This window comes from Cervus canadensis, chromosome 12 (genome assembly GCF_019320065.1).
Source record: "Cervus canadensis isolate Bull #8, Minnesota chromosome 12, ASM1932006v1, whole genome shotgun sequence".
Classification (NCBI taxonomy): Eukaryota; Metazoa; Chordata; class Mammalia; order Artiodactyla; family Cervidae; genus Cervus; species Cervus canadensis.
In genome coordinates, this window is record NC_057397.1 from 54,766,068 (window position 1) to 54,778,297 (window position 12,230).

The 12,230-nt window shown below is 35.1% G+C and overlaps 1 protein-coding gene across 14 annotated transcripts in view; it reads right to left on the reverse strand.

Moving 5' to 3' along the window:
* OXR1 (oxidation resistance 1) overlaps positions 1-12,230 on the reverse strand; it is a 486,852-nt gene that overhangs the window by 9,664 nt on the left and 464,958 nt on the right. For 9 of the 14 annotated variants that reach the window (XM_043483377.1, XM_043483376.1, XM_043483378.1 and 6 more), the window contains 2 exons: positions 2,491-2,562; positions 1,103-1,183 (listed from right to left, as the gene is read on the reverse strand). The exons of 3 other annotated variants lie outside the window; for them this stretch is intronic. In XM_043483377.1, coding sequence (XP_043339312.1) covers positions 1,103-1,183; positions 2,491-2,562 — 153 coding nt within the window. The remainder of the gene's footprint in view (positions 1-1,102; positions 1,184-2,490; positions 2,563-12,230) is intronic. 2 more of the 14 variants (XM_043483380.1, XM_043483388.1) reach the window with 1 other exon arrangement.

The following is a 12,230-nucleotide window of genomic DNA, read 5'->3' on the forward strand; positions in this document are numbered from 1 at the left end:
GATATTCTTAAAATGATAAAAATGTTCATTAAATAAGAATAAACTCTTTTAGAATGTATTACGTTGGCAGTTTTTCATGTTAATTTAATCTATAAAATGCAATAATATTAGAAAGTAAAATATATGAAAACATAAGTATTACTGATGAAACTTTTAAATCAGAAAACAGAATTCTATTGGAGCAGATAACTAAAATGCAGCAATTTTCGGCGACTGTGATTCCACACAGGAATGAAATCTTGCTAAATTATTTTGTTCCTTTAACAGATTTCTTACCAAACCTTAACAACATACATTTTCAACCAATACATGTTCTAGAACTGTATTGTTTTTTGATGAGAACTATATTAATTCTTTCACATCATCACGTTTTACCCTTATTTTGATGATGTGAAAGGTTAAAAAAAAAAAAATCCGAGGCAGCATGAGAAGCATTAAAAGACAAAAATTCAGGAAAGCGTATCTCATTAAGAGGAAAACACACAATAATACACAAAACTGAAAAATGAGTTCAAATATATAGTTATTTCTGAAAAATCACACAGGTTATTTCACATATTTTTAAATAATTTATCTAGTTCTAGTGCCTAATTGATACTACTCCAAAATATTTCTAATACCAACCAGGAAAACCTCAAGGACAAAAACAATTCATCTCATTAAGATATTTGATGTAAAGCTGATACAACTGAAATAGCCTTAAAGAGAACCTTGTTATCCATTAAATTTTTAAACATTTCCCCATAGCACCACATCTTTCAGATTCCGTTTAGTAAAGATTCAATCTCAAACTCAAGACATTCTTCCAATGTTAAATGAAAACGCCTCATCAATCTAAGAAACACAGTACTGAGAACAGTTCTAAAATAACAGAAAATTCCTCTGAATATTTTTAATAAATGAAAAGATGCCAGAAAAGATAGCCCTACAGCTCTTCAAGGCAATACTGTACTCTTATTAATACAAAAAGGAATTTTCTGATGGGGCATTTTAGTGCTGCAGTCAAAACAAATCCTTCAAAAAAGAGATTTGCTCTGATGAAAGACACTAAAAATAGGAAGTATTCCATCTCTGAAGGGGTTTAAACTACTGAAGGGGGCACCTGGAGACGTCTGCAGAGTGTGCGCAGTTCTTCAGTATTTAGAGCATCGATCCTGCGGTGATACTCAGCCACTGACACTACCTGAATATGGAGACAGGAAGACAATAATTCCACTGACAGTTGAGAAAAACAGCCCAAATAAAATAAAACAAAAACTGGAGAAGTTTAAGTGGGAAAGAGAATTGTAATTAGGATTTCTTTCCCCACTCCATGCTGAAAATCCAAGAGATTTATATATTAATCTACAGTGAAATACACATGAATATATTTAACTTATTAACTACCACATCCAACTAACTACTACTAGTACACAATGTAAAAGGTTTATTTTATGGATTGTTTCATGTCGACAAAATTTGACTGAGTAAGTAGAATCACAGTCCTTTATAAAAAAATGCTATATGAAATATAACAAGTTTGCTAACATCAAAGATAACATCTAAAATCTCTGTTGCAGTTTATAAAAAAAAAAAAAAACGGTAGTTTCAACTCTCCCAATCAGTTTAACTCAAACATTACATCCTAACGGCAATGCTGGAAAAATTTCTTCTAGGCAAAGGTAGCATATACCCAAGCTATACAGTCCATATCATAATAAAGAAGTTGAAGAGCAAGAGAAAGATACGAAGCACATTTTAAAAGCTAAGACAATAAGAAAAGTAAGCTCTGGAAACAGAAAATTAGATTTTTAAAAGCATATCTAATTGTATTCTCAGGCATGTCTACTTCAGTCTTTCTAAATAACCTGAACTGAAAGTTTTTGCCTCTCCTCTACAGTACTGCTTTAGAGTTGGTACTGTAGCAGTTATCTCTGACTAAAACTTAATGACTTTCCTACATTCTAAATTACTAAGGGAAATTCAGTATCTTCTACAGTTGCCTAGACAAGTCTGTTGCACATTGCTGAATCTGAAAGCCATGTATGACACATAAACATTATTATAAAAAGCCCACGAAAACAGACAAGTTTCCTCAGACTGACACAACAGCTACAGATTTTTCAGATCATGACATAATTCCCAAAACAGTAACCATAATACAGTGAACTCTGGTTGTGTTATAATATTTGCTGAATACTCCTGAGCTATGACAAACTCCTCTTGTGATCAGTTATGTGCAGAGGTTCTGGCCACAAAATGCAGTTAAACTAATTGACCCACAAGAGTTTAGACTTCTAAACTAGGTTTTTAAAAAGTTTCTTGTTCCAGCCAACTAAAATGAATCAGTCACCTCTATAAAGAGCTAGGTAAACTTGGTGAAAGCAATGAGAGACATGATAATTAAAAAATGGAAAAGAAACTGAACAGATTTTCTCATTCTGGCCATTATTAGATTGACTTTCACAAAGCAAAGAACACATAAAATATGGTAACTATTTCTCTACTTACAAAGAAACCCAAAGTGGTTATGATCTCAACCTCTGGGGAATTGGATGGAACTAGGTTTTCCTCCTTCTTTATCTATTTTTCTCAATGGGAACAATAAGACAAAGGAAATAATAAGAGTATATAAGAGAATGAAAGAAATAAGAGTACATACCAAATAGGGTTTCTGTGTAAATAAAAAGAAGAAATAAAATGCACATAAAGGACTGAATACAGCACCCACCACAGAGTAAATAGGGATTAACACTACTTTTATTTGATGATTTTCCATCAATTACCTAAGGACTAGAGGATAATGCTGAAGAGTATCCAAATTTATGTTTGGTTTTTATTTTTGATATTAAAACATTTCAGTTTTCAGAGTTCAACTATTTTATATACAGATCTTCCCGACCCAGGAATTGAACCGAGATATCCTGCATCTCAAGCAGATTCTTCACCAACTGAGTTATCAGGGAAGCCCAGTTTCCCTACTCTGAAATTTAAATTTAAAAATATTAAAGATTGATCAGTTAAGAACAACAGTATTTTCAAGAAATATGAAAGAAAAATTAGGTACTAAAAGTAAAAAACTAAAGCACAAAAACTAAAGCCTTTTTCTAAGGCACAAAAAGAACTTTCTACAAAATATTTAAAGATCAGTTATATTTTTCTTCTGTTTTCCTATGGCATTCAGTCTACAACAGTTTTCTATACAAGAATTTTCAAATTATATGACCTAAGTATTCCTTTCCATCCTTTCTATTCTTCCACTCAACGCTTATCTTACACTTAAAGCTCTTCTTTTACCATATAAAACACACTTTCTGGAGGAAAGTAAAGTTGAATTTGCTCACAAAGGGATCAGTTATAATCTATGTACCAACATCACCTAGAACAGGAACTGACAGTGAGGGAACCATAAATTGCCATTATAAGCTTATTATATCTGGTAATGTCATAGTTTCTTTAATGTCACAAATCTACTTTTCTAGTATTTTTTTAAACTATATTCCTTTCTGGGACTTACAAACTCACCACCTCCTTACCCTGAAATATTTATTCATGCTGTGATGGAGATATACAATATTGTCAAAAGTGCAGGTAAACTAATAAAGAAGAAAGATTTGAAATCAAATGACTATGATCTCAGATGGCCTTGGCTTGAAGTAGGATTTCGGTTCCCTGGCCAGAGACTGAAGCCAGGTTGCGGCAGGGATAACGCAGAATCCTAGCCACTGGACCACCAGGCACAGTGGCCAGTGACAAGGCCCTTGACTCACTGGCTCTATACAAATGAATTCCCACAGAGAGACAACATGTAGTGAAACAAGTACAGTGTTTACTAGGAGGTAAAAAGGGTATGTTAAGAATAGACTCACGTCAGTGTGAGCACATCTCGTGTTCACGGTAGTTTAAACAGTCATAAGGGGCATTCTCTTCTGGGCTTCCTTTGGCCAATCGCCTTGTGTTGCCTGGTTCTAAAACTGTATCTGGCTTAACCCAGGGACCTTCCATGCGTGTTCACACATCTCTTAGACAAGATGGAGTCTCGCAAAGAGGCCTATGGGTAGACTGACATCACCTACTATGGGGAGACGCAGTACCCCCTTCCCTTCTGACCTTCGAGGAACCTTTCTGCGCATGTGTGGTCAGGAAGGTCTCTGACTTTGAGAATGAGAAATATATGGTTTATTAGCTTTATTCTGGGCAAGGCTCAGATTCTCCTTCTTCTTGCTATTGTCTTCATCTTGGAGTATCTTCCCATAAAGAACAAACACCAGCGGCTCAGCCTTAGGCCCATCTATCTCCACCAGCAACTAGAGAAATATACTTCCCCCTATCAAAATCAATAAAGAGATACAGATTCCTAGTATATATGGTGGATCTGAAATTAGTCTCGAATTAACTTTTAACCCCTTAGTAAATCATAAACCATGTACAGAAAGTATTATTTTATCCAAAAGATTAAACCTAAGTAGAAAATGGACAGATTGCTACAAAATGTCCTACATCATACTCCCAAGTATTAAAGTACACAGTTAAGGAAATCAAGACCTTCTAATTAAAAGTGTATTAGCTGTCTGGCTAGAAAGTCATTTCTTAAGGTGCAAAATGGTTTGGATATACTACTAAATCCCATATGTAGGAACTACCCTCTGTAGAATTAAGTGCTACTCTCCAGTCTTTACAGTTTTTGACAAAGGAATCTCACTAACTGTTTGCCTAAGCATTTACTTTTAACAAATTACAAACGTAAAGGCAGAGTGAAATCCACCCATCTCTATTACAATGAGACACACAACTAAGAACAGAAGCTGAAAAAAGAGGGAATGTATAGCTGCTGTGAATGTCATGAACAAGAACACGTTTTCCCAGAAAGAGAGCAGTGCTTCGGTCTAACAGTCCTCTCAGGCTTCCCTGGTGGCTCAGACAGTAGAGAACCCGCCTGCAGTGGGGGAGACCTGGGTTTGATCCCTGGGCTGGGAAGATCCCCAGCAGAAGGGAATGGCAACCCACTCCAGTATTCTTGCCTGGAGAATCCCATGGACAGAGGAGCCTGGCAGGCTACAGTCCATGGGATCGCAGAGACTTGGACACAACTGAGTGTCTTTCGCTTCGCCTCAACAGTCCTCTTTCTTGGATTTCCCCTTAGGATTATACTGTAAACAAACTTCCTTTCCCACAACTGCCTTGCAGACTAACAGAGATATCTGTGAATGTGGAATTTTCATTTCTCATTTACTCCTTACTTTTATTCCTTAGTAAAGGGAGATGACGTAGAAAGAAAAATGTTACTTAACAATGCCATTTATATTTACTTTGATATCCAAAAATATTTTTGAAAAGGAGGGAATTAAAGTTGAGCTGTTGTAGCTAACAAAAAAGGGTATACAAATAGCATGCTGAAACTACCTAAAACTCTGTTCTACATCTCAATATATGAGAAAGTCTTTATTACAAAATAAGACCTGGGTTATGTTAAAACTTTGCTCCTTTTGCTTTAAATTATAACTACTGTTTTCAATAGTTGTAATTTATATCTTTAGTCAGGCTAACTAATAAAATAAAAAAAAGAAAACATATAGATAAATTATATCATAAATGAAGGGAGGTCACTACTATTGATAATAATGGAATATTATAAACAACTCTATACTTTCAAATTTGAAAACATAGATGAAACAGACCAATTCATTGAAAGACACAAACCACTAAATTCATACAAGAAGAAACAGATCCTCTGGAGTAGCTCTATATCTATTAAATAAATTAATTTATAATTAATAGTCTTGCAAAACATAAATTACCATACCTAGTTCTAGCCAACTAAAATGAATTAGCTACCAGTAAACATTAAGGTAGCTCTATCAAAAGCTATGCAAACTTGTTGAAAGCCATGACAGACAAGATAATAGAAAAAAGGAATAATGAATAATGAATAGAAAAAATGAAGGAAAAGAAGAAAACTGAAGGACTGACACTACTCAACTTCAAGACTTACTATAATCAAGACTGGATATTGGTAAAAGAACAGATCAATGGAATGGAAGATACAGACCCTAGATATAGACAAGCACAGTCAACTGATTTTTGACAAAGATGCAAAGATAACACAATGAAGAATGGTCTTTACCAAGGAGTGCTGGAACGACTAGACATCCACTTGCAAAAAAGTTAAACTGGACAAAGTCTTCATACTTTTTCACAAAAATTAACTGAAAATGGATCTTAAACCCAAATGTAAAATGCAAAACTATAAAATAACTAGAAGATAACACAGAAAAATATCTAAGTACCTTTGGGTTTGAAGATGACTTTTTAGATATAACACCAAAAGCAAGCTGGATTTCATTATAACTAAAAACAACTGGTTTGTGACAGACACTGTCCAGAGAATACAAAAATAATCCACAGACTGGGAGAAAATCTCTGCAAGATTTATATCTGATAAATATGTTATCCAAAATATTTGAAGAACTCTTAAAAATAACAAGAAAAAAAAAACATGAACTAAACATCTGAGCAGACAAACAAGACTATGAAAAGATGCTCTATGTCATATGTCATCTGGGAAATGCACATTAAAGAAACAATGGTATACTACTATATACGTCTTCAGGATGAAAGCATTGATAACATTAAATGCTGGTGATGATGTGGAGCAGTAGGAACCCTCATTTACTGTTGGTAAAGGAAAAAAACAGTACAGTCGCTTTGGAAAACCATTTGGCAGTTTCCTACAAAACTAAAAATACACTTATTATATAATCCAGCAATCACACTCGCTGGTATTTACCTAAATGAGCTGAAAATTTATGTCCACATAATATCTGCACACAAATGTTTATAACAATCTTTTCTTTAAGTGTCAAAACTTGGAAGTGACCAAAATGTCCTACAGTAGGTGAATAGATTAACAAACTATGGTATGTTAAGACAATGGAATATTAAAGTGAAAGTCACTCAGTCATGTCCGACTCTTTGCAATACCATGGCCTATACAGTCCATGGAATTCTCCAGGCCAGAATACTGGAGTGGGTAGCCTTTCCCTTCTCCAAGGGTTCTTCCCAACCCAGGGATAGAATCCAGGTCTCCCCCATTGCAGGCTGATTCTTTACCAGCTGATCCACCAGGGAAGCCCAATATTAAAAGTCAGCACTAAAAAGAAATGCGCTATCAAGCCATGAAAAGACAGGGAGGAGCCTTAAATTCATCTTACTAACTGAAAGAAGCTAATACGAAGAGGCTACATATGGTATGATTCCAACCATATGATACTCTGGAAAAGGCGAAACTATAGAAAGAGTAAAAACATCAATGGTTCCCTGGTCTTCAGGTAGAGCAAAGGAGAAATGAACAGAGCGAGCACAGGGCATTTTGAAGGCAATGAAAACTACACTGTATCATCCTATAATGGCAGATACATGTCATTCCATAGAATGTGTAACACAAAGAATGAACCCCAAAGCAAACTACAGACTTTGAGTAATAATGTGTAATAATATTAGCTTATACAATATAACATGTACCACGTTAATACAAGATGTAAATAATAGGGGTACTGTGTTTGGAGAGAAAAGGGGTATATGGGAACTCTCCGTATTTTCAAGTTTTCTATAAACTTTGACAGCTCCAAAAAAATAAAATCTAATAATTAAAGAAAAGCAGGGAAATGGTAACAAAATTTAGGGAGGTAGCTACCAATCTGGAGGTGACATGAGATGAGAAAGAGAAAGAACACACAGGATGATACTCTTTCATTGGTAACATTCTAGTTCTTAAGTTGGAAAGTGAGTGAGTGAGTGGGATCAGAGAGACTCATTTTATCATTAGGTCTCACAACTTATATATTAATAAATATGCTTTTCAACTACTAAAGTCAAATAAACAAAGGAAAATATTCTACACTGAATGTATCTGTATATGTCCTTTTTCAATCATGTTGTAACCTGAGAGCAGGTGGTTTATACAGTAAGGCACATATGAACACTTGTTAAACTTCCCATGAACAGGTACTATAGGTAGGAAACACAGTATAGCAGAAAGCATCCTGGGCTTAGCTGTAAAACTCCTCTTGAAATTTTGATTCTGTTTAACAGTCATTCCTACATATGCCTAAGGGATCGGTTCCAGAAACTGTCACTGAAACCAAAATCTATGGATGCTCAGGTCCCTTACAGAAAATAACAAAGTATTTGCATATATCTATGCACACCTCTCTCATAAACTTTAAATCAACTGTATATTACCTGTGCTGTGCTATGCTACGTCGCTCAGTCATTTCCGACTTGTTGCGACCCCATGGACTGAAGCCTGCCAGGCTCTTCTCTCCAAGGGTTCTCCAGGCAAGAAAACGGCAGTGGATTGCCATTTCCTTCTCCAGTATATTACTTACAATACCTAATACAATGTAAATGCTATGTAAATAGTTGTAAATACAATATAAATGCAATGGAAATAGTTGCCAGCATGTGGCAAATTCAAGTTTTGCTTTTTGGAACTTTCTGGAATTTTTTCCTAAATACTGCTGATCTGTGGTTGGCTGAATCTGCAAATACATAACCATAGAAGGCAGAAGTGGCAGATAAGGAAGGCTGACTATATTAGCTGGGTGAACTTGAGCAATCAAACTTAATCTATTTCTGGTTTTTCTAATGAAAATGATAATCATACTTTAGGCACTTTATGAGGAATAAATAGCAGTATGTATAAGGTATATATAAAGTAGAAACTGATACAATAAATGTACAAAATGAATGTTAACCCCCTTCTCCTAGTTATATTCTGATGATTTTGAGAGCAAGGATAGCAAAGAATTTGAGGGCACAGCCTAGAGCCAGAACAGAATGGCTGGATTCAAACCATAGCGCTGACTTCTGGTTGCAATATGACTATCATATGTCTCTGTTTCGTAAAATGAAGGTGAAAGTAAAAATATTAAACAGTTTGAGGATTAAATAAAAAAAAACTCATGGTAAGTGTATAGTGTTAGTATAAATTATTTTTTTTATCAGTATTACAATCATTACCTTCAGCTAAGGTCACTGGAAAGAGCTTTACATTTAAATTGGTTTTTCTTAAAATTCTAGCTGTGAGCTAATTTCTACACAGATGTAAATAATTCATCATGTGTTTTCAAACATAAAAGTCTAAAATATAAAAAAATAAATTCATCTTGTCATATATAAGAGCCTAGGAAACAACAAAAAAAGGGAAATGTGACAAAATCTAGTGAAGAATTCGGAGAAGGCAATGGCACCCCACTCCAGTCCTCTTGCCTGGAAAATCCCATGGACGGAGGAGCCTGGTAGGCTGCGGCCCATGGGGTTGCTAAGAGTCGGACACGACTGAGTGACTTCACTTTCACTTTTCACTTTCACGCATTGGAGAAGGAAATGGCAACCCACTCCAGTGTTCTTGCCTGGAGAATCCCAGGGACGGGGGAGCCTGGTGGGCTGCCGTCTATGGGATCACACAGGGTTGGACACGACTTAGCAGTGTGTGTGGAAGTGCCTGAAGTGACTTAGCAGCAGCAGCAGTGAAGAATTGATAGAGAAAAGTGATGTTTAATATTTTGAATATTAAACAAATATAAAAAATATTTAATATTTTGTGACTTTAATGTGATTAAGCTTACACCCTTATAAAATGAGCTTATAAATCTTCATGTCAATTACAATTTATTGACAAACACAAAAGAGACAGAGTATATGGGTATATCAAATATATAAACAGCTTTAAGTAAATTATTAAATTTACATTATATATCAGAATAAACTCTGTAACAGCCATTAAAAATAAGATAGCAAGATGGCTGAGTAGAAAGACGCTGAGCACACAAGCACAGCAAAATCAAATTATTCACTGAACAACTATCAGTGAGGCAGACTGGAACCTACCAGGAAAGATCTTTAACAACTGAAGATATAATGAAGATGGGCAGGAGGGGTGCAGTCATGGTACAGTCCAGACCATACCTTTGGTAGGTGAACCAGAAACAGAAGGCTAACTATAACTGGGCTAACTATAACTGCAGAGTGAGTGAGTGAGTGAAGTCGCTCAGTCATGTCCGACTCTTTGCGACCCCATGGACTACAGCCCACCAGGCTCCTCCATTCATGGAATTTTCTAGGCAAGCGTACTGAGAGTGGGTTGCCATTTCCTTCCAGGGGATCTTCCTGACCCAGGGATTGAACCCATGTCTCCCGCATCACAGGTAGACGCTTTACCGTCTGAGCCACCAGGGAATTCTCTCCAAAGGAGTTTGAGTCCCACACCAGGTTCCCAAACCTGGGCGTCCCCTGCTAGAAAAAATGAGCCCCCAGAATGTTTAACTTTGAAGGTCAGTGGGGTGTCCTTTCAGGAGACCCAGAGAGTTGCAGGAAAAAGAAGACTTCAGTCTTAAAAGAGCACACATACTCTGGAAGACTTGGGACAGAAGCAGTAATTTGAAAGGAGCCAGAGTTAGATCTGCTTGCAGATTTTGGAGTCTTCTGGAGAGGCAGGGAGCAAAAGAAGTTCACCTTGGGGACAGAGACACTGGCAAAAGCCATCTTTGGAACTAATAGGAAGAATATGCTCTAAAATATACAGAGTGAAGTTAAATCTTTGTCCAGTTAGCTTAAGTGAGAATCATACTGATGAAGCATGCTTGACTTTATCAATCACTGTGTACAACAGTGATTCAAAAATTTTTATAGATTATAATCCATTTATAATTATTATAAAATATCAGCTGTATTCCCTGTTCTATATATCTGTAAGATGGTTTCTTTTTTGTCATATTAACTACTTTGTTTTACATTTTAGATTCCATATGCAAGTGATAACATACAGTATTTGTTTTTCTATAACTCTCACTTAAGCATAATTCCCTCTAGGTTCATCCATGTTGTTGCAAATGGCAAATTTTCTTAAGCCTTTCTCCTACCCTACAGCTTCTGGGATTTCTACTCCAAAGCGAGGAAAACAGTTAGAAAATGGGGACCTGAGGTTGTCCACACACCGAAACACATTATACTATATTGTACCATTTTATAAAACTCTCAAAGACATCCTGGTGAGGTAATGAATATGCTAGGGTTGAGCGGTGTCTGTTCTCCAGAACAGCTTAGTTCAGTAATAAGTCCATATGAATTTTCTCACTTTTAAAATGGCAAGTGATACTATTGACTTTGCAACTTAGTGTGAAGGTTAAATGAAGTATTATATATAAACTCTAATTACGTGCAGAGCTAAGGACCAATGAGAAGCATGCTCTCATATCTGACAAAATCACGTAACACCTTATATAAGTTTGAAAATGAATCTGTGACTGTAATAAATGTGATGCACATTATAATGACCTAGAAAGTTCAAACTGTCCACATTTTGCTTGTATTTGTAATGAACTATAATATAGTATTAGCAAACTAATGATAAATGTTAATTCAAACTGTAAATTAAAAATATATGAATAGCATCACTGTTCTTGGTTTAAAAAAAAAAAGCTGTGTTAATTGGCTAATCTGATAATCTGATCAGAATTTTAACAAATCCAATCATTTCAGATGACTAAACCCTCTGTGGTGATGTTTCATAAACAAAAAATTGAAATCATAAATTTAAAAATAAAAAGATTTAACAAAGTACTCTCAGTCAAATTAAAACACCACTAATAGAAATCATTTTGATATTTTTACACAATTCAGAGTGGCAAGTTGCTGAGGACAACTTTCAAAGTCACTCTGAGGTCTAAGTATATATCCAGTCTCATTTAAATCACCTATAATTACAGGACAAATAAAATGAACATTCATAAAGCAAGATATAATCCTAAACTACCAAAGAAAGAAAAACTGGCAATACATTTTCTAACAAATAATGCATAAATACTTATACCAAAAAATACCTAAGAGTCTTATAATAGTAAGGTTGACTAAGATTTTTCTTTGTTAGAGTATTACTTAAAGTTTCGTATTAGGCAGTAATGCTTGAGACTTTTTGGATAGCTTAAAAAAGGTCTTTTCTCTTATGGCTAAAACAATAGTCTTCATACACTAAATTATAAATGTATTTGGTTTGGGATCCAATCAATAAAAATAAAAATTCATTAAGAAGGTTCTACTCAATTTATTTTTAAGCAAAACAAAAATTCACTCATTTTTAAGGAAAACAAAATTCTGAGTATTTTCCTACAAAGCTTAACTTGAAAATTAAGGCAGTAATAAAAATTCAATAACTTCCTGTTGATGCAAAACAGGAAAACCAAAACACTTTG